This window comes from Rhinolophus hipposideros (assembly GCF_964194185.1).
Source record: "Rhinolophus hipposideros genome assembly, chromosome: 3".
In the NCBI taxonomy this organism is placed as follows: domain Eukaryota; kingdom Metazoa; phylum Chordata; class Mammalia; order Chiroptera; family Rhinolophidae; genus Rhinolophus; species Rhinolophus hipposideros.
In genome coordinates, this window is record NC_138049.1 from 75,108,939 (window position 1) to 75,132,599 (window position 23,661).

General features: G+C 32.2%; 1 protein-coding gene across 50 annotated transcripts in view; it reads right to left on the reverse strand.

Moving 5' to 3' along the window:
• The window catches only part of RIMS1 (regulating synaptic membrane exocytosis 1), a gene marked incomplete at its 5' end in the record, with an annotated part of 450,322 nt that overhangs the window by 85,079 nt on the left and 341,582 nt on the right, over nucleotides 1–23,661 (reverse strand). For 21 of the 50 annotated variants that reach the window (XM_081034420.1, XM_081034418.1, XM_081034416.1 and 18 more), the window contains 2 exons: nucleotides 2,635–2,747; nucleotides 17,266–17,378. In XM_081034420.1, the coding sequence (XP_080890546.1) occupies nucleotides 2,635–2,747; nucleotides 17,266–17,378 (226 nt within the window). Of the gene's footprint in view, nucleotides 1–2,634; nucleotides 2,748–13,369; nucleotides 13,400–17,265; nucleotides 17,379–18,449; nucleotides 18,633–23,661 lie in introns of all 50 variants that reach the window. The other 29 variants (XM_081034426.1, XM_081034425.1, XM_081034457.1 and 26 more) reach the window with 5 other exon arrangements.

Below are 23,661 nucleotides of genomic sequence, written 5' to 3' on the forward strand. Positions count from 1 at the left end.
TACTCTCAAAAAGTTTTTTAAAGACACCTTATCTTTGAGCTCATATTTATTGATAATTTATAATCATTTTATTTATGTGATATAGTGTCAATTTATGTAGTAAGAGCAACAGTAATATCTTTGAAAGTAATTTTTTAAAATATTCAAATGCAATGAGAGAGAAAAAGGATGAATGTGCAAAGAAGGGAGAAGAAAAAAAGAATACAATTAAATTGTATGCAAATTAAAAGCCAAAGAAGAACCTCTAAATCAACTGGAGTACAGCATACATTTCAATGATATAACAAGCAGAGCAAGGTGGTACTTAAGTTCTCAGTCAGGACTTCTAGGCTTATAAAGCCTCTAGAGCAAGGCTTTATTAATTTTGGTAAATCAACTGTCTCCTTTCTTCTGAGCCTCAGTTTTAATAAATTTGGTAAATGAGAGAAATGGAATAGAAGATTACTTTGAGGCGCTTTTAAGTTTTAAATTTTTATGAGCCAGAGAATTTGGAATTTCCCAAGCAAGATAAACCTAGTTTTGATTTATTAGGAATATAAGTGTTAGTGGTGATTTAGACTTCAATGGCACTTCATTTTGTATTTTTTTTGATTGACTGATTAATGATTAGAGTCCCAGTTCAAAATGATCCAGAAAGGCTTTTAATATTTTACTCGGATTTTCTTTATTTACCTCTTTCTTGTGTCCTATATTGGATGTGAGAATATGAGAACAATTTAGGCGGCAGATTTTCTGGCATTGTGTTGTCCATTTGACCTCATCCTTTCACATAATGCCAAGACACTGATAAAGCATTTTCAGCTTTATGATACATTTCCAGTTTAAAGAACTTTTTCAAATAACTGCATCCAGTTATTTGGAGGAAGACCCCTTCTAATTCATTCTGCATTTGTAGTAAAACAAAAATGATGATATCCATAAAGCAGACAGACAAATCAGCTGATTAAGAGACAATAACATACAGAATAAGAATAAACCAAAAAGAAGATGTGTAGAGCTAGAATCAGCAACTCTGTGGAACATCAAGATATTTTGCTTGCTGATTTTTTTTCTTTACTAATTTTCCTTTTTAAAATGTTGTTTCCAAGTCCTAGAGAATTGGGCCACACTGAATCACAGTGACTATAAGCAGTTCCTCCGCTGAAAACCTTTTTGCAGCTATCCTAAGATGCAAAGTGATGAACTGCATCTAATACACGTGACTCTGCCGTCGCCTGCTGACAAAACATACTTTGTAACCACCTCTATTTTTTGTACCAGTCTCTGAATATAATGAACCTCCATTACTTAAAAATAAGTAGGTATTTTTCACCCTTTCTCCCACTCTCTTTCTGGCCCCCATCAGTTTCTTTTTTGTAACGATGAGTCTGTTTCTGTTTCGTCTGTTCATTTGTTTTGCTTTTTAGATTTCACATATAAGTGAAATCATGAGGTATTTGTCCTTCTATGTCTGACTTATTTTAGTTAGTACAATACCCTCTAGGTCTATTGATGTTGTCACAATTGGCAAGATTTCATTCTTTTTTTATGGTTAATATTCCATTACATATGTATGTACCACATCTTCTTTATCCATTCATCTATTCATGGACACTTAGATTGCTTCCATATCTTGGCTATTGTAAATAACGCTGTAGTGAACATAGAGGTGCATATATCTTTTTGTGGAATATAGTCAATAATATGGTAATGTGTTTGTATGGTATCATATGGTTACTAGACTTATTGTGGTGATCACTTTGTTATACATTTAAATATTGAATAACTATGTTGCACATCTGAAACTAATATAATATTGTATGTTAATTATATTTTAATAATTATTTGATTTTTCTAGGTTCATATTTCAAGTTAACAATATTTAGTATAGTTTAATTTAATTTTGAATTTCTAAAAGGTCATGACTTCCAAAAGGGCTTCTTGACATCAAACTATAACACAAGTTGTCCTATAATTGCTGTCACTTTTTTAGTATTCTAAAAAAAAGATTTTTAAATAAACCAGATAATATATATATCATGAAATATAAAATTCTATGCATATTTTAATTAAAATTATTAGATGTTAGCAGTTTATAAACTCTTCAGTGTATACCTACAAAATAATATTGAAATATAAGTTAAATGTTTATTGGCACGATTTGTGTGGATTTCAGTTCTTAGGAGTTAGAAATCAATTACCTTTCTTACTAAAGACAGACCAATAAGAAATTTCACACCGTATAATTTTTCCTTCAGTAACAAATCACGATTGTAAATATCAACCTAAAAAGGTACTTAAGACTATAAATCTATAACTTAATATTTTAAATGTAATATTAAATGATATTCAAGCAATAAAATGCTTTTATATGCCTTGCTTATTTATGTGAATTTGACTATTGACAATCGATCATTTAGGGACTTTAATAGCAAGTATTTACATTTTCTTTTTACAAAAAATATGAAATCCAAGTTAATAACCAGTATTTTAATAAAGTTATATCTTGTGAAAATATCAAGAGGAGAGAGGTTATGATGCAAGACTATCATTTGAATAACTTCTCTCATATAATTTGGTGCTTGCTAGTCCTACCTGGTACACACACTGCACATTTATAAAGGGGAGACTATTGGTGGGTACTACTAGTTTTACCTTGGAATATTGCTCGCGATCAAGTTCTTGACTAGAACCAGACCCTGTTGTCTGCTTAAATCGATGCACTTTCATTTTCATCTGTCTTGTTCGCTCCTCCACTACTAAGCTTGCTGCAAAAACACACAATGGAAGCCTATTAAAACATGTGAAGCACCTTTTAGGAACTGAATGGTTGAAGACTTTCATGCTTTTGATATGACTGCAATCAAATGAAGTTTAGAAATAACATATGATCAGTAAATTAAACAAAATGCAGAGAATATAATGCTAGTCACTGTTAATCTAAAGATGAACATGACTCAACTCACACAGAATGGGGAACACAAAAGTTAGTGACAAAAGTACTCTATTTCTTCATCTGATACGAAATATTTTCAATTCCATTCATAAATAATTATGTGGAACAAAATCTAATTGTGAAAATGTTTTATATTTAATCACCTGGTTGTCACATGTACATATATAAAATAAATATGCATACTGAACACATCACACATATATGCACATGCTTACATGCATGCACACACCCACTTAACATCTTCAGCTAAGTTACCTAAAATCTATTTTCATTGATAAGAACCTGCTTTTACGAGGCCTTCTTACTACAGCATTAATTTCTACCAGTAGTTTTCTTGAATATTTGCCAGTCTTAAAATTGGACTTAAGAGAAGTTTGCTATTGCTGATGGCTATGTCTGACGACATATAAAAAGAGTCCTAGGTTTAGAAAATGTAATAGAAAAATTTTAGCTCTTTAAAATATGTGAAGACATACATTCCATTTATATATTCCATCTTTAGTAATCTCCTAAGTAGCAAGTGTGACTATTTAGATGGGAAGAATTACAGCCTTCAATAAAATGTAAGTTATTTTAAGTCAGAGTCCATCATCAGTAGCTTAGCTTCAAGACCCTGCCTTTAATTTTTACATTTTTACCAATAAAGGAGAAAAAAGAGCTACGGGTACAATTGTGCGCAGAGTAAACTCTTCAAAATATATACCTGCGTGGTATGAGTCCTATGTTTACTGTTTACAACTTATCTTTTGCCAACTTCCCAGACTGTTCAACCTCTTCAACAAGTGCTGAGATTTATTTCTAAGTTGTGCATCTACACACATACACTGAAAAAAAATTCTGATTAATGAATCGGGGATTCTGCCAAGAGGTCCTAATGATTTAAAGGATAATGGAAATGTTGATATATCTGATTGACTGAGTTGTTGATTTCTTCTCTTACAAGAAGTCTATAAAAAAATACTTGCTGACAAATGGTTAAACCTGGGCCTGTCATCCTTGATGAAAGACACTGGTGCCCACTTTAAAAATTAAGTAAATATGTAGCTTTTATTCCATGTTCAAGTCTAAGAAATACATGGTTGAAAATTTGTGGCTAGATGTTTTTAATCATAGTTTCAGCACCAATTATTCCATGTTTAGCTTTTGTTTAAATTCAGTAAATAAGATAGAAACTATAAATCCCTAACATCACAGTTATGTGAATTAAAGCAAAGACACACACTTGCTTTGAAAATCTTGATTTCAGAGACAGTAAATGATGACTACTAATGATTAAAGGATAGTTTAATGGAGATCTTGAGAAAAGCCATTCAGAAATTTTATAATTACTTGATAATATATAAGGAGTTATAATGAGTATGATAAAGCAAAATGTTACTTGAGAGTAATTAGGAATTGACACAAAGTTATTGAAAAATGTGAATCGTATTTAGAAAAAACCATATGCAATACAAGAAAACATACAAATATCTGTTCTTTGTCTTCTGCCTATGGCCACTTGATCTTTCTCTGAGCTTTGAGCAAGACAAATGAACTGTAATCAGTTGGGCTTTATAATTAAAGCTTAAAGCAATTCAAAACAATCTTCACTTGGGATAAGAGCAGATTTAAATGATACTAGCTTAATGTTCTCACTAAATAATATTAAGAATTTGTTGACAGTGATTAGCCCATAGCTTTGCAACCTTCACTATAAGTAGTACCATCTACTTCTTAGGGAAGAGCCTAACTTGACACTGAAAAAATTGTTTTCGGACAGACCTGAAGTGGTCTGAAACAATTCTGGTGACTTAATCTTGCCAGGACAACACCCTGTCTCCCTACACAGGATTACTTAGTTTATGACACGTCTGCATTTAAATCTTTACCTTGCAAAACTCAAAACTAAATCACAGAAAGATAATGGTTAGCCTAACTAAAATAAATCTTAAAATGGTTTTAAATGACTTTACTTTTACTTTCCAAAAAATTAATATATTATCTTTATTCTCAAAGAAGTGAAAGTTCAAATCTTTTAATCTATCAAATAAAATATCTAAATTAATATTGACACAAAACCATGACTAGACCTCTTTGACTCTACAGCAAAACTGTAGTTGCTATGTATCTTCATTACTTGCTCTCAGATTCCAAGAAAAGCAGCAAAATGCAAACAACTACATATTTACTTACTCATATCAAAAACTCAGATAATTCCATATAATTCACTTTTTTTAGTATTTCTCATTATTTGCTGATGATATGTAGATTAGTGTGTATTCTGAAATTGTTTATACAAGTTATCATGTTTCAGTAAAAGCTTTTTTCATAAACATCAATGAAGAATCTTCAGTGTGAATTTGGAAATTTTTAACCTTTTCTACAGATTTTGCTTATTTTGTATTTTATTTTTCAACTGTATGTTGTAGAATAAAATGACATTTTTTCCCCCTGGATTATTGGTATGTCGATATAAGTAGTAAGACAAATTTACAAACTGAAATAGAATATTTTTCACAAATTTGAACCAGAAGGTATGATTCCATTAATGTACATGATTTATACAGAAAATAATAAATACTTAGTGATGATTAAAAGTGAATTGAATCCTTGGCATATGATTACATGTTGAGTAGCTCTCACTATAAGTAAAATTAACCACAGACCAGAGAGCTGAAATATCTTACTTTGAAAAGCTTGATTACTGATAATTTGAACAGTTTATATTATTTTAACAATTTAATGCCAACAGCAAACTTAAAATATAAATAAAATATAGAATAAAATATTTTTCTAAATATTTTATAAAATATTAAAATATAGAATAAAATATTTTCCAGTTCTCCCACAAATCCTAGAATGAAATTTGCATTTGAGGAACGTTTTGAATGTCAGCAGTATTGGAAACTAACACAATCACCAAAATGCCAGTTGCTAGTCCTTTACAAAAATATTAAAAAAATTGGGGGGACTTTTGGGATTTATTTGTTTTTGTAATTTTGAAACTGCCACATACTTGAGAATGCAATAAGCCCTCTCACCTTCTACTACAGATATAATTATCATGTAGTCTTTTAATGAAACTATAGTTTACACATATAACACAGTCAAAAGATAATGTGAACTAAAGACTATTTCAGCTACAAATAGTGTGACAGTAACATACCATTCATCTCTCTTAGCCCTTAAGGTATAATTAATATTGCAATTTCATTAAAAAAGTAGTTTTTAAGTTGGAATTTTTCACTATATTTTCTATAAGCTAAATGATCTGTTTGATGCCGAATAAATTGTGCTTTTAAAAGCAGATATATATCTAAAAATATTTATTGAAAATAACTCATTTTCTTTAGATCAATTTTACTTTACATATATTGTTATTTCTAAATTCTGGCATTTTTATCAGATAAATCTACATAGGTCAAAAATCAATTCAATACTACATTTGAGGAAGTATAAAACTGGAGCTTATTTTTAGGGGTTAAATTAAAGCTATACTTGTGAAATCATTTTTGTCTTCAAAACTCAAAAGAATAACTGATTGGAACATGCAAGATGAGAAAAGTGAATACAATTTTAAAAGTATGTAAGTTATTACAATTTCCTAATGAAAAGTATTAGATATTATTGAAACTAAAGACATTAAAATAATTCTTTTTTTAATACCATATGCTTTGCTGTAAATTCTTAATCTATTGCTATGGTTGATCTTAGACGTATATATGAACAAGGTGAAATTACGTGCAAATGTTTGTGCCTACATAGATTTTTCTCTATTTCTTTTATAAGATTATTAAAGAATTCTATGACTTAAAAAAGAAGCTTAAGAATCTTTAATAAATTTTCCTTAATACATCACAGAAAAACTACTATAGAATTATTTCCTCCAAAAAAATATAATTTTCTGGGAAACTTCCTTGACTTACCACTCATCCACTCATTTACGATTTGCTTTAAAATATTATCAGTATTATAGCTTTGTGTAATTTCAGGTCATTATAATTTAAAATTTAAACTTTCATAAATACATTAAAAAATTTTTATGAATTTACAATTACATAAAAATGAATGTGAACCTCAAATTCCTTAAATGTTTAATAATTCTCTCTACGCATCTAGAAATTAACATGAATTTGAAATTTCAAATGTCTGCTTATAGGCAAAAAAAATATCCATACAATATATTGTTAAAGTTTCTGATACTTCCAAGTATTTAGGTGAAATATGTGTAAAAGAAAACAGAAACAAAAATTTCTATGTTTTTAAGTATATCTAAGTAAAAAGGTTATGAGTATTTTATTTTGTAACAGAGTTAGCTAGTACAAGTGTCAAAAGTGATACACGGTAATATCTGGGCAGGGTAAACTAGTCTAGTTAATGAATGTGCTATTACACTGCATGAATAGAAAAATGAATGCTTCCGTTTCCTTACTGTATAGCAATACAATGAAGAGTTTGGTGATAGTAGAGCCTCATTGTTGCTCCAATGAGTGTCACAGAAAAAGAGCAATGGTAAATGATCACATATGTGGAAACCGTCAGGTTGAATGAAAATATGAATGAATACCTCAGTTATTGACAGCACAGAAAAAAAAATCCTCTCTGATGCATTTTATTAAAAAAAAATCACTGATAGTGGGAACTCGAATACAAGAAACAACAACATCTGTAAAACATAGAGATTAAAAAAAAAGTAATAAAAGATGAAAAAAATTAGCTAATTGAGCCTGTAACCAGCATAAACAACATAAGACTTGAATAGAAAGATAGATGGTTTGATATTTGAAAATTCAAAATGTAATACTAGTCTCTATTCACAGTTTTTTAGATTTTATAGCAATATGAATTAAGATGGACAAACATTCTCCAAACACCTGGACTCAATGTGGCGACAGGGTTAAAACCCAGAACTGGGAAGGGCCAGGCATGGACTGGAACCTTAGACCCATCACCACTTATCAGTTCATCAGTTCTGCCTTGATCTATTCCCCATCTCTCTCTCCTCTGTGGAGTTTTTATTTGGAAAGTGAAGAGATTGTTTAGAGTAATCTCCTGTGGTTGTAGTCTCTGATTTTAATATTAGTACAGTAGGGTATTGGTATTTTTATTTTTCACATTTTCAAACAATGGAAAATTATGACTTCCTCTATTACCTACTTTCCAGCATTTGCCAATTTACCGACACTATATATGTTAATGGAGAATATATTCACCATTGTAGTTTACGTTATTCTTTAGTGCTTTGTTTCTTCCTAATTAAAAGATAATGTCTTCCTTGCATGTTCATCCTTATTTTTGGACTCACCTGAGTACAAGTGTAGTAAGCAACTTTGATATAATACTTAGATACTCTCTACCCCTCCAAACACATATATCATATATATACATAAAAATTAAAAGTTTAAAATATTTTGACTATACAGAAATGTCCAAGTTCTGTGTCATTTTCCTAGAATAAAATGCATTTCAATTTGCAAGGGTAGATATGTGCCAAATTCTGCCTAATTTCTTCATACCTTTTTATGATTCTTTTGGATGTTAAGGATTATGCTATAATAATATAAACAAAAAATAAAGATAACGTCTATCTAGCATGAAAACATAAAATGCAACAAGTAAATAACACGCATTAAGTGGAAACAGCACATTCTTTTTAAGGGCTTTTAATGAAAATAACCTGTGCATTGGTATAGACATGCCTGCTTATGAGGCCCTTCTTCAAACATCTTTGTGAAGAGCAGCCCATGTAATTAAGGTTTCTCTGGGGAAATAACAAAATCATTCCCTGGGGTCATGCTGTTTATCCCAAGTAATCTTTAATATGTTTATCCATATTTTTTCATTATTCCAATTACATGGGTGTTAATAGAATCTGTCTTGAAAGGCTCGGTGTGGCATAAAAGCTAAATTCAACATAAATTTGTTGACAGTCTTTTCCCTTTTTCTGTAAAATTTGTAAGAAATATTACACTATTTAGGGGACATATACACCCTTTAAAGGGGAAAAAATCAAAAAGCCTATCCATGGCTAGACATCTGTCTGCCCTCTCTTTTCCTCAGCCTTTTCCCCCACAGATTCCAGGAACAAAGGAGTAACAGTGCATTAACTCAACAGAGCACTTCTTGCAAGTTGAGGTTTGGTTGATTTTAAATGTTAAATATTTTGAAAATTTAAGAGCCTGTAATGCTATTAGAAATAACCACATTTGAATCGGCAGAATGGGAAAATGGAGGGAAAACCAAGAGTTCTCAATTGTTTTATATGAGTTGCTTCACCTTCTATGTCTCTCAAGTTTAATAACAAGACCTGAATGACTATATTCATGGATTTGTGGCAAAAAAACAAATGGATAAATTAAAAACATTTACTAATGGAGCTCTAAATATTAATGAATGAACGTTAATAAATATTCATTACAAGTGTTCAGAAAAAGCATTGCCCTAGAAGGTTAAGAAACTTAAACCTTTGAAATCTTAACATACAATAACAGGAAATGAATCACCTGGCTTAATATGCATCTAATAAATATGTATCTAATAAAAATGTAAGTAAAATAGAAATCCTTTTCTACTTAATGACAGTTAAAATGTCTGAATGATTATTAATAGTGATTAATGATGATTTTGAAGAATATATAAAATAGTTTACTTATTCTAGCAAAAATCTAATTACATATTTGTTTCTATCATGTGTTTCACAATCATAGTATACTACTAAAATTGCATCTAAATGAGGTTAATGCTAATAGTTCCATAACAATTATAGTTTACATGACTTAGCATTCAAACTATTCGTGTCAATATTTCAAGAAGAAAACTACAGGTAATTTATTTGAACATTTTTAACAGAAACCTGTACTTTAAAATATGCTTGACTATAGACAATTCTTAAACGTCCCCTACTACCTTGTCACAATAATTACAAATTTTATTAGTGAAACAGGAAAACAAAAAGCAACAAATGCTATTAACTCTTTGTTTCTGTTCAAATAATTTAATCACTTGAAATCTAATGACCTTTTATTCTCTGTGTATGTACATTACATATTTTTATCATTAAGGAAATTCATATTTGTAGAAAAGATATGTATTTTGTTATAATTCAAAATTGCTTCCAAAAGCCAAAAGTTAACGCACTTAAGAAATATTATCTAAAGGCATATAATTTAGAAACTTATTATGATAATAATATTTTTTCTCTCACCTTGAAGTCATTTAATTTCTGGTTCTGTTTTGATCTTCTTATATCATTATTTCGATGCCCCCAAACTACATTCATGGGCTCTTTAAAACTGTCCAAGAAATGTAGCAGAGATGGAAAAATTGGCTTACTTTTAGAATGAATAATTTAAAATATGCCTACAAAGCAGTTTGTGAAGCATAAAATGATATGGTCTCTCAGCTTTTAACATAAAAGTGGGAGGTAAAAGGTAAATAATGTGATATGAACTTTTATAGTTCCTCAGTTAACTTTTCAACCCTAAGGATGTGTCACCTTTATTCAAATACACCAGTTTTGTTTTCTCCAGCTGCGGGGTAATGGAGGGGCAAGCCCGGTATTAGAATATTGAGCTGAATGGTGAAAAATCCTGTCATCAGGGGGAGGTAGAACCCCTAATTGGGCCTCTTCAAGGTCCTGGTATTATGAGTGGAGGATGTCACAGCACATAAGACAGTGGACAGAACATGAGCTGTGGAGTCAAAATCTGCCTGGCAACAGCTTTGTTGTCTTAGGCAATCCACTTAATCCCTTTGATTCTCTTTCTATAAATTAGGTAATAATACCCTCCACACAGTTGTGCATGTGTTGTTACCATAATTATGCGGTATGCAGGCACAATAGATACTCAGTATATGCTATCTGAATGTGGGAGACCCTGTAGAGCAAAGTGGTTAAGAACAAGGTCTTTGGAGTGAGGCTGGAAGCTCGTTCCCTATTCCACCACTTATCAAATGTATGACTGATAAAGAGCCACACTTTTTTCTAAGCTTAAGCTTTCTCAGTTAGAAAATGAGGATATCAATAGTAATGTCTCAGGCTGTTGCAAAATTATGAGACAAATACGTAACACTCTTAGTACAGTCATTGACATGGAATAATTGCTCAAATTCTATTTATCATTAAAATACTAATAGTATTTCACATCTCTCTTTATATGCTTCAGACATATGCTTTACAAATGTATACACTGGAAAAGTATGTGTTGCTCCCCTACAAGTAGGGTGACCACAGGTCCCAGTTTGCCTGGTTTTAGCACTGAAAGTCTTGCATTTTGGGAAACCTCTCAGTCCTCTACAAACTGGGACCATTGATTGTTCTACAAGATCATCTACCAGTCATCAAAAACAAGCTCTTACTAGGAGCTCCTGGAGCCTGTACTGTCAGCTAGGCTCGGCGTGTCCCAGTCCTCATTTATCTAAGGAGCATTCAAGGAAGTTAAATCTCCAATATGTTGAGCCCAGTAAAGATCAGCTCACAGCAGAACAGAAGGGTTTCTATATAAAACATTTTTTTTTCTTATGGCGTAAATGAGCCTAAAATTTGACAGTAAAAAAAATTCCTTGAACTTGCTTCGATCCTTTCTGGTCTTTTCAAACTTTTCGTGGCTAAGCAGTGCTCCCTGAAATCCTCTGGAAGTGTATCATCCCCTGCCTTGCCTGGATGCATGTTTGGGAGGTGCCTCTTTGGTTGTTTTCAGACCTGTGGTCCTTTCTGTGAAACACATCCACATCCCATGTCCATGGAACACTTGGCAGAGTGGGGACACATTTCAGCCAGGACACATGACCTGGTAAAAATGTAACAATCTGACATCCTTGCAAGGAGCCACTAAACGTGCATACTTCCTACAGACTTTTGACTGTACCACTTAGGGATTTTGTTTTGTTCTGATTAGGTAATTATGGCTTTCGTCTAATAATAATACATATTTAAGAGCTCTAAATGAAGAATTACTATATTTTTCTTTCTTTAGGATAAATGAATTAGGTCATGACCATTATTATAAAACTTTAATGCTTTATTATACTTAATTTGTATTGCAAATCCAAAAAAAATTCTTCTTCTGAATCTAGGTACAAATGCATTGGTCATTTTTGCACTACTGAATCTAAAGTTGTGTTTCTGGTACCTGAATTTAAAACGCAGGATGATGACAAGAAATGTATGCAAAAACTAGGGACCAAAACATCTTAATTAAACTGTATAGTATTTTATTTTTTATTAATATATATTTACTGCCTACTGTGTCAGGTACTATGCTAGAATATGTATCATGTACTAGAATATAAATATATTTTTGTAAATTCAAACTAAAGTAAGTAATTGAATATTATCCCCCATTTTCATGCTGTAACTCTAAGACATACCTCAATATACGTATACCTCAATATACGTATTAGTTGTTAGGGATAATATATTTGGGATTCGTGCCTATTAAAATAGGATCCACTAAAGTATAGTGAAAGGAAGTAAAAGATAAGAGACTTAGCTTGTAGTCTACTACTCATCAGCAGTGTGGATGGGTAAATCTCTTTAATCTCTCTGAATCTGAGTTTCAACATTCCTAATAGAGATGACACTACTCTCAGGACTCACTTTTAGGGTTACTATGGACAATAAGTTGATCCAATCATTAATCCACAAATATTGAGTAAATGTACTTCTATTAAAATATGAAGCATTACATAATTTTTAAATGTTATTAATCTTATTTCATTAAGAGAGAGCTCATGTTCAAATATTTGATTACCAGGACGAAAATAACACAGATTAGGAAATGGTTGGTGTGGGTGGTACATGAGAGTGGGATGAGATGTGCATGTACTTGAAACTCCAGTCCAAAGACCAAAAATCAAATGTGATCCAAAAGACGATAAGGTAGTACGCCCGCACTGTGCAGACTAGCAGGCTGACGTTTCCCACCTACGTCCCTCAGGAAGACAGACTTAATGGGCATTATAGCAATAGTGAGGCCATGAGGAGTATCCTTGTAGCAGCTACTTCCCGGATGCAGGACTGCAGTGGGGGCCAAACATTTGTTCAGCTTACTGCTGTCTGGAAGGGAAAATCCAGGGATTTTCCACTTCATTGTACCAGACATTACCCTGAACAGAAGGTAAGAATTAAATCCTTTATGAGAGCAGGGGAATGCAAACAAATATACAAGAAGATACAAAAAAAAAAAAAACAACACATTTTTTTCCAAAAAGAATTGTTTTCTAGCTGTCAGTGGGGATAAATTTTGAAGCAAAAATTCTTAATTTCAATAGTTACTTCTTTGATGTGAACTGTTCACAATACAAAATAATTAATACCAAAATGCCCTACAAAATAATTGCAGGGATGTTGTTAAATAATTTTGCTCATTATTTCAATAAATACAGTTATATAACTCTCTCATATATTATGTAAGGAACAATATTAAATGGTTAAAAAGTTACATTAATATTTACCTTTTGTGGAAGAGTTATATTTTTCTTGTTCTTCAATGAATTAAATGCACATAATGATGGAAACAAAAGAAAGAAATCAGCAAATTTACAGTTAGACATGGAAATGTGAATCAACACAATGGCATGAATAAAAATGCATAACATAATGTGACATGTTACAATGACAAACCATGAGGAAGTCTCAACTATGGTTTAAATTAATTAAGGAAATAATGAAGCGATTTAAAATAAAAACAGAAATATTGGGAAATTAATACATTTGGCATTTGAAAGGTATATTTTGTGGTATTTTTTCTTGCTTTTTAAGAATTAAAAAATATTTCAAGACCAATTTTACTAAAAATATTTAACTTTAATACATTTGACTTTCATTGTAAATGTACTTAAAAGAGTATTTAATACTCATATCTAACATTTTTATTTCAATAACGATAGCATTTCAGATAATTTGAAATTTAATGTAATAGATGAACAAATAAATTCAATTTTTTTTACTAGAAGCTGTCGCTTTCTTTTCACTAAAAAATATTCTATAACATTTTCCACGTGGAAAAAATACATTCTAATTTAAGTAATCCTTTCTTTCTTCTCCAGTTATGCTAAAATATCTCAAGGTGAAATTGGTTTTTGGAGACTATTATTTCCTAAGCATTTCATAAAGCTTTATATCAACCTCCTTGTTGGCACACTATTTACTGTGAAATAATGGCCTATCTAGATATTTCTGAAGGGGAATATCATTAGAGGTACAGGTAGGAGATATAATTGAACACATAAAACATAGCTGTCACACCAAGTGCTAATTTATGAATGATCTTTAAATACTTCTTTAAAAGACATCCTGTTGAACACACAAAAAGATCACCTTGTTTCAAAAACCGTACAACATTTTTATGTAACCAATTATGCTTCTTTCAAGCTTTTCTCTACATAAGAGCTACACTGGAATACAACATTGGAATATAACGAGAGAAATTTTTTGGAAGTCTTTTCTCTCAATTATTACATACCATTTGAGTTACCTAAGTTTTATGGCTATTTTTTCAGCTACGTTACCTCAAAATCTGTATTGTAATCACTCTTTTCTTTCTCCCTAACTATACTTTAACATAATTATATTTTATGTAGAAAATAGGCTAGCATTCCTAACTTTTAAAAGAAATTGCAAAATAATTTGTCAAAAATTAAGTGAAATGTATTTTCAAATGATGTAATAGCCTTTAAAATAATACATATTGCTTTTATAGTGTAAAGAGAGTGCAGTAAAACTGAATTATAAAAAAAACAACATGTATCTAGTCAAACAATCTAATCATCTCAGAACACATCCTAAACACAACAATGTAGATAACTGTACCCAGAAACTGTGTATGAAAAAAATTATAAGTTCAACAAGAAGTTGTATCACTATCCAGGAATCTAAACTGTTTGAAATATTTGCTCTTTAGAATCAACTGCTTATTAACTCAATTATTTTTTTAAAAAGGAAAGTTACCCTTTGTTAAAAAACAAACAAACAAACAAACAAAAAACTATAAACAAAAAGGACTGGAAGGAAGGAAGGCAAATGCACTAGAACCTTAATCAATTACAAAAAAACTGCATTAATCATCAAAGAAGGTAGAACTAAAGTTTAACAAATAATACCAAAAGAAAAAAAGGTAATTCTAGAGCCCTAAGAATAACAATGAAATCAATATTAAATAGAACATGCTAAATTCTGTCTATCCCACGAGCCAAATTAGAAGTTTACTTTTAAGAACATATTTTAGGATATATAAAGATGACATGTGAACTATTCAATTTGAAATAAATCCATAATAAGATGACGGCAGATAGTATCATCATTTACCAAAAGTCCCAAAGCACATATTAACATCATAAAATAAACCAAATTTATTTTAATTATAGAAGAGCACTGAGATATAATAATATATGTTGTTATATTTTTAAAAGTTTGTATCTATATAACCGTAAATTTAAGGAACTTCAAATAACAAGTGTTTACTAGTGGTTTACTAGCATATTTGTGATATTAAATATCAAAATAACTCCATCAATTTCATCCTCAGTCACTCCTTTCTTCCCACCTCAATTCAATCCTTATAAATTGATGATTTCTCTGAAAGACAACTGTGAATATGAATATCATAAACAGTAAAGTTGATATTAACAATAGAACATGAACTTTTTAAAAAACAAAATCCAGCATACAATCCAACTGATTTCATAGATGCAATTGTTATTTGTACAAAAATAATATAACTATAATCTCACTATATGAGAGTTACATGCAGTACCCTTACATGCTTTTGAATCTAAAATGTTTCAGCAACTGGAGGAAATGCAAAGAATTTTAGGAACACATGACTTTTTGAATATCAATCTTTAGCAAAACATGGCCAGTAACACTAATTTTGTAGCTAACACCAGAATTTGCAGTTGGTTTAGTTGTGCAACAGGAAGTCACAAAGGGATAATTTAAATAAACACCAATTGTTTTAAAAGTAAATTTTAAAACAATTTCTTCTAGGGTATTACTAATTGCATTCTTAATAACATTAATCTTGAATTATCTTCTCAAAATGTTTCCAGAAAAGAGAAAAGAAAGTTTGTTAAGCAATATGAATTGAGAATTCCAGTGATTAATTACTATTTTAGAAAAGAAAGTCAGTTACACATAGCCTCATGTTTTCCTGATTAACTAAATGAATACCCTTAAAACAACCCTGCATATTAAAAAATGATATAGCAACAGGATGTATAAGTTTGAAAAATAATACAAATCCAGAGTTTACTGTATCAGCATTAATCTATCTATAAGTTGATGCTTCTTAAAAAGCTACACTAATTTTTCTATAACCAAGGTTCTGCTTATAAACTCTGCCATATCAGTCTTTAAAACAATGTATTTATCTTCCTAGATCTTTAACATTTTTGTGATACATTCAGTACAGCATTTCAATTATGTGAGTAAAGCAGGTACCCAGCACCCTCAAAACAGAATGAAATACAAGTAAACATCAGCAACAACCAGCACTGTAGAAAAAAAAAATATCCAAAATGTTAACCTTTCAGTTGTTTCAGAGAAATTAAGACTTTCAATATATGTTTTAAATATAAGTCCACTGAATTTATATTACAACCCCAAATTAAAAACTATTTCAGTAAATTGCTTAACGAATCCCTAGTGAGATTTATGTGATAACCTACACAGATAACAAATCATTTCACCTACTGAGAAATGGGATAGCACCTTGGGTCACATGAAGGAAAACAGTGACTATTTTAATCCAGTGTTTAAATCATCTAGTCCCTGTAGTAGGGAATTTAATTTCCATTATTGAAACCACCCCCCCCCCCGCAACTGGAAAATAAAAGTGTGTATATGTTTAACATAAGGAAATTTTAAGTAACATGAACTGTCAACAAAATATTAAAACGTGCTGTCATTTTTTATCGTTAAATTTATATAAAAAAGATATTGCAAATAATTTAAAAAACACTAGTAAAGCTTTCAATATGATCGAGCGTTTCATCAAGAAAACAATTTAAAAACAAGGCTAAATAAGTCTTCTTTTAACACAATATTTCATATTGTACTGAGGTTTTTAAGTTTTTATTTTCTTTGTTCTTTGAACAAAGGTATCTCTAGGGCTCATTCTGTTCTTTTAGTTGACCATCTAAAAACCATTCATTCACTCACTCAGCAAAAACAGAGTATATGCTATGAGCCATTATAACACGGCGCTGGAAATAAAATTTTAAGAAACTTAAATTCTTAGATTCAGCAAATTACATATGATCAAAATACTACTCATTTACTAAAAGAAGCATAGAAAGAGGTGGTTCTCAAATCCACGATTTTTGCACAATGATCTCTCTTTATCGGATACCTTGTTCTATACTGCCGCTTCTGACGGGCACTTGTGGGAGCTGTCTTCCCCTGCGACTGCTGAACGATGTGTCTGTGGGAGGAGAATGGGTGGGGCTGCCTTGTCGGTGCATTCTGTGGGTAAAAAACAAAGGGGTGGGAAATGAAATGGTGAAATCCCAAGAGGCTGTGACAAAAATCTTTTCCTCTTCCTATTACTATTAATACAGATATAAACCTCCTAACTAGGTCTTTGGAAGCAAAATCAAACACTTTTTTATAATATGTGTAAAAGGATTATTTCAAAAAAGAGCTAAAAGAGACAGGGTAATGTCTGTCTCTTAAATACTTCTGCATATGAATTCCTGAACTGGGAAGAAGTGGACTCACTTCTTTTCATTAACTTTCTGTGAAGTTCAAGTTTTCTATTAGGTATCTCCTACTTCCAGCCTCTGAATATTAACAACATGGGTAAATTAGTTAAGAAAGTCTATTGCCTAAATTGCTACTATTAAAGCCATTGCTACTATTGAATTTCTATCTGAATTTATTTATAAATGATAAGAACAGTTCTAGCTGCAAACATTTTAATAAATTACCAATTATTTGGACTTTATTTTTAAATGGGAAAAATCTTGACACATATTTTAAAAAATAACCTTGCTATAAAATATACTGACGCAAGGATCAAAATTACAAATAAAAATTTAAGAAGCATGCAGATACATTCCTTCTGTACTCCTAGAAGTAAGCTCATCTCCATCTGTTGGCATGCAAACTTGTTTTTTAACTAAAGAACTTGAAAACTAAGGTTTTACTGAACACAGATGACAGTTGTTTTAAAAATATTCCTTATACTTTTTAAGGCAAATACACACATAATTCCAGGTAATTTCTTATGAATCACTTCACATAATTTTAAAAAATATATGTATATATGAATATGTCACAAACAGATGGAAGGACAGAACACAGCCAAATTGAATTTTCAATGATAGCTAATTGGCAGGAACTATAGAATACCACCAGCACAGTGAAGATAGATGCAAGTAATAGAGGATGTGGGAGAGGTTTAAGTGTTACAAAGAAAGGATTAAAAATTATGGTGTCATAATGAGTGGAAGCATCGAGTGCTCAGGAAGTTACAACACCACATCAACACCCGGAGGCAGGACACGAATGCTGGGCTGGACACTGAATAGCGACCTGGTTAGAAGCGGAGAAGGTGGCGCCGACCCTCCGGGGGCAAGGTGGTGGACAGAACACAGTGTTCTGACACTAGAGTGCTCACTCGACCTTGAGCGAGGGGGATGTTTTCCCCTAAGGACTGGCTGATCAGTCGCTCTTAGGGCTGCGTATCCCCTTCTAGAAAGACATGGTGGGAGAACCCTAAAACATTAGGGTCAAAAAAGATCTTCAGTCAGCAGGTTCATATTAACTTTGATACCAACACATCTGTCCAAGGAACACCCGGTTACTCTTACAAGACACTGATTTTAAACACCAGAAGAAAACCCATTGCACAGTTACTGAAATGGAATTCAAATCAGACTGACGAGTTATTGCAAATGTGCATGCCATGTGGTTTTGGAGGGCGATTCTAGATTCCTTCAATGTAATAAAGCTCTTGGAAGTTCTACAGGGGCAGAGACTTCCATCTCTTATTTTTCACTTTGTATCTCTAGTGTCTGGATCATAGCTTCACAGAGAGCAAGAGCTCAATAAAAATACCTAATAAAGTGAGTAAATATGATTAGAATAATGAACACAGGGGTACTTCAAGCACTTGCCTTCAAGAAGAAATAAAGCACTGTAGAACTTTGTGTGCATTTTTGCAATGTTCATAATTTATTCTGCAATAAGAAACTCTATGCCAAATAGCAAAAGGAAGATGTTTTCTGAGGTTAATTTAAGCAGACCAACAAATTAAAATGATATAATAAGATGAAGAATGGTTCATTATAGAACTCACTAAATGCATAAGGCTATGGATAAAAACATGTCCTTCAAGGTATGAAAGTATCTAAAATTGTATTTATCCATATATTGACAGTTATCTCAATATCGTGTTCAAAATTATTATGAAGCCAATTTATGAATTAAAGATTAATAATTAAAAACTGATGTTTATATATATAGTAGTTCCCCTTACCCACAGTTTTGCTTTCTATAGTTTCAATTACCCAGTTAACCACAGTCAAAAATATTAAATGGAAAATTCCAGAAATAAACTATTTACAAGTTTTAAATTGTACACCATTCTGAGTAGTGTATAGAATCTCATGCTCTCCCACTCCATCCCACCCAGGATGTGAATCACCCCTTTGGCCAGCATATCAACATTGTATATGTTACCTGCCTATTAGCCATTTAGTAGCCACCTTGCTTATCAGATGGATTATGAGAGAGAGATTGAGAGTGAGAGACACCACATTCACATAATTTTATTACAGTATATTATAATTATTCTATTTTATTATTAGTTACTGTTGCTAATCTCTTACTCTACCTAATTTGTAAGTTAAACTTTATCATAGGTATTTATGTATAGGTAAAAACATAGTATATCTAGGGTTCTGTACTATTCAGTTTCAGGCACCCACTGAGAATCTTTGATTGTATCCTCCAGGGATAAGGGGGGATGACTGTATATACGTTTCTTTAAAACAAATATGTTTTTGCCATTTTCAGTATGTATTTTAAATAAAATGCACATTCAAAATACCTAATATGCATTATTTTTCACAGTGACAGAAGCAATGGAATGACATCTCATCTTTTTTAAAACAATGTTGTAAAATTCAATGAAGTAATTTAAAGTGTGTGAAAGAAAAGAACACGTATTAATCACAGGAAGCACACTAATTATTTAGTGCTGTATTCAACTTGTATTCGGATTGACAATGTTTCTTTTAAGTAAAATGATTTTCACAGCTATAATTATTTTGATTCAGGGTATTTCCTTTATTTTAGAATAATAAAATGGAAAAATATCAGGTTTTAGAGAATAAAAAAAATACACCTTAGGTCTTTAATATGCATTTTATCTTCTTGAAGTCTGGATTAATTCTTTATTAGACCCTACTGCAGATCCCAAAACCTGGGCTGTCACCTCAATTTCCAAATTAAAAGAAAAAGTACTGACAATACTCTAGAAATTAAAACAGTTCATTCATTCTGAATTAACTTTTGACTTAATTCAACTCTACAGAATTAATTTATATGGAAAGGACTGCATGATCAAATCCTTTCCAATTAGAAAGAATGAGTTTTTATCTATTACTCTTTAAAAGCCATTACAGGAGAACAAATTTCAAGCTTTGCTTGTTCATCATACACTTTCGAAATGTGGTTTGAAAATTGAATACTACAGTATAGACCCTAGTACTGAAAACTTTAATGGATCTTGCAATTTCCCTAAAACCTTGTTTCATTCCTTAATACAATTCATAAGCACTGAAAGTACTACTTAAATGTGAGCTGAAACGTGAATAATTTAGGTGGACCGTATATGGCACCAAACTAAATAGCCAAAGAATAAAAAGCAATTTCAGGGGCAAATAAATGGCTTTCTAGGTGAGTGTTTTACAGACTGAGGCTATGTGACTGTTCTCATCTCCCAAGCCACGGAGCTGCAATGCCTGAAAACAGCTTGTACTGTTGGAGGTTAATCATTTAACACCAGATCCATTTTTTTCTTTAATATGAACTAAAAGTCCCATAATAACAAAACAGTTTCTGTCCCCAGACAAACTATAACAAGTATGGAAGCACAGACTGAAAGAGGAGGCATAGAGAACCACTTTGCCTGAGGAAGACAGGAGCAGGGCAGTAAGGCTGAATGACCGGCAGGGAAACCGAGGAGAGTGAAAATGCAGAACTTGAAGAGAGAAGAGCAAGTTTTTGGAGATGTGAGATAATGGGCCCAAGTACAGTTTGTATTAGACAAGTGGAAAGAAACATTAATCAAGAAATTCTGAGGTATAGGAGTGAAATGTTGAGAAAATTCAGGATGTCAAGCCTGGATCTTTTCAATGAAATGAGATGTGCTAGGAATGTAAGGATGTAAGAATGAAAAAGGTTATGAACAACCATATTAGAGATTGGAACAGGGAGTGAATGAGGGATAAGTAACAACAACTATTCTTTACTGAGCATCAGCATGGAGTCATCTATACACACCAGGCACTGAAGACATGTGTGTCTATATGTATGTATATATGCTGTGTATATGTGTCTATACACACACACACATACATATGTTCTGTTTTTGTATTTTCACAATAGCTCTGAGAAGTGTTATTACTCCTATTTTATAGCTGGGAAACTGAGGATCATAGAATGACTTGCAAAAAGACAAAGCACTAACGTGGTAAAGCAGGATCCAACAGAGCTGTGGAGCTCCAACTTGCTTTTTTGTCTGCCTAGAGGATTTGTTTCTGTCATGAGATGAAAACTGGTAATTTCACATCCCTGGATACATCGTTAATCGTGTAAGATAAAATATAAATATATGTCCAAGTATCAAATTGTTTAGCAATATTTGATAAAATTGTCTTCTGAGAGTTTGTAGGAACAAAATATATGGAAAATGGTATTTAATGAATACCTATTCTGCTAAATAGGTCTATACATATCTCATATTTTAAAAACAAAAACAATGAGACTTCCAGATCAAAATCCTAATTCAAACCTAACTATGTCTGACTTTAGTTCACCATCTCCAAATGCATATCTAAATATTTACCATTGAGTTCAATCCATGGCTATTCTCTTTACCTAAGACTAGTGTTTAAGACTTGAACGTAAGTAAAACACATTTGTCACCAAACCCTTAGGTTGTTACTCAGATAGTTCGGTTGCTGCAAATAGATTTGCATTAAATTGCTTCTATTGCAACTTAAAATTATAGTTCTGAGGTGTTTCTTTTTGTTTCTTTTCGACTTTTTAAAGGATGAACATTCATGTAGTACCTAAGGTCAAATCTTTGAAATGGTCTCTCCTGTAAAGGCTGTTACAGGCCTACACAGGCTCTTTCCAATAGCACCGGAACAACGTAAAATGCGTATGCAAGTAATTCTTTTTTTTCCCCTACTGTATACAGTTAGAGTTTTACTAGAAATGATACAAATCAGGACCAGCCTAATGAAGAGACGTGTAGGGAGAGGCCGGGGAAGCGTCCCGAACTTGAAGCTTCTGCGTCCTCAGGAGACATTTTCCTCCTGGCACACTGATGTGTATCACTAACCAGGGAGTTCACCTGAGCTTCAGGGTTCAGAGTTCTTATTAGCGTTTCTTCATATAGGGTGACTGACTAACTCATTGGCCATATGATTGAACTCAGTCCCCTAGCCCCCTCCCTTCCCCAGAGGTCAGGCTGATTTCACATGGCTCAAGGACCCAACCCTCTAATCACGTGGTTGGTCTTCCTGGTGTGGTCAGCGCCCATTCTGAATGATCTCCTTGCATAACCTCAGGTATGGTCCCAGGCACTCATGGTGAATAACAAAGACACTCAGAAAATTCCAAGGATTTAAAGGTTCATTACCAGACACCTTGGGCATGCAAGTAATTCTTAATACTAGTCCTGATAAAACATCCCCCAGGTGGAATGAAGAATGTAGGTTCCACAAGAAGAAAGTCACTAGCACAGAATGCAGAAATGGTGCTAGCAGTTCACAAAGCTGAATGCACAGGAGGGTGAAAAGTTGGCCTTTTACCAAGCAGCTTCCCTAGAGAATCTGAAGCACTGCTTTAAATACCTAGACGCAAAAGTCTGAAGTCAGTTCTGCCTGTCTTTTACCTACAAATGATCACCCTATCTGTCAAGATATATTCTTTCAAGGCTGTTCCTCTTAAGGCCAAATTTGTTGAGGCCAATAAAGAGCCTTCAAAATTAAAATCATTACGCAGCAAATTTTGTGAGAATCTAAGGTGTGCCTGTGTGGTATGACTCCCATGGGGAAGTTGTTAATTCCCAAAGGCCAAAAATCAGTATCTAAAGCATTTATACTGTGACTTCAATTCACCTGTACTTAGATGTCAATTCAAGGCACTTTCCTAATGAAATGAGAAATAACACAAACTTAGAAAATCCAGGCCAATTTTTCTTTTGTAACTAGTTATTGAACAATTCACTTAAAAACTAGACATGGAATTTATACTCTAATAAAAATTGATAAAGAACCCTGATTATAATCATCCCTGATTATAATCAGATAAATCTACACACATAAAAAGGAAGAGTTGTCTATGTTAAAGTAGTAAATAAAGGCAAGAGTAATATGAATATGGTCCTTAAGCAGCAAACATTTCAGACTGGGAGTCAATCAAATCCTTGCTATTCTTACTGAAGGGAAGTTTTGTGTTTATCTACAGATATTTTCGGTGTTGCAGAGAAAGATGCCCAAATATCACT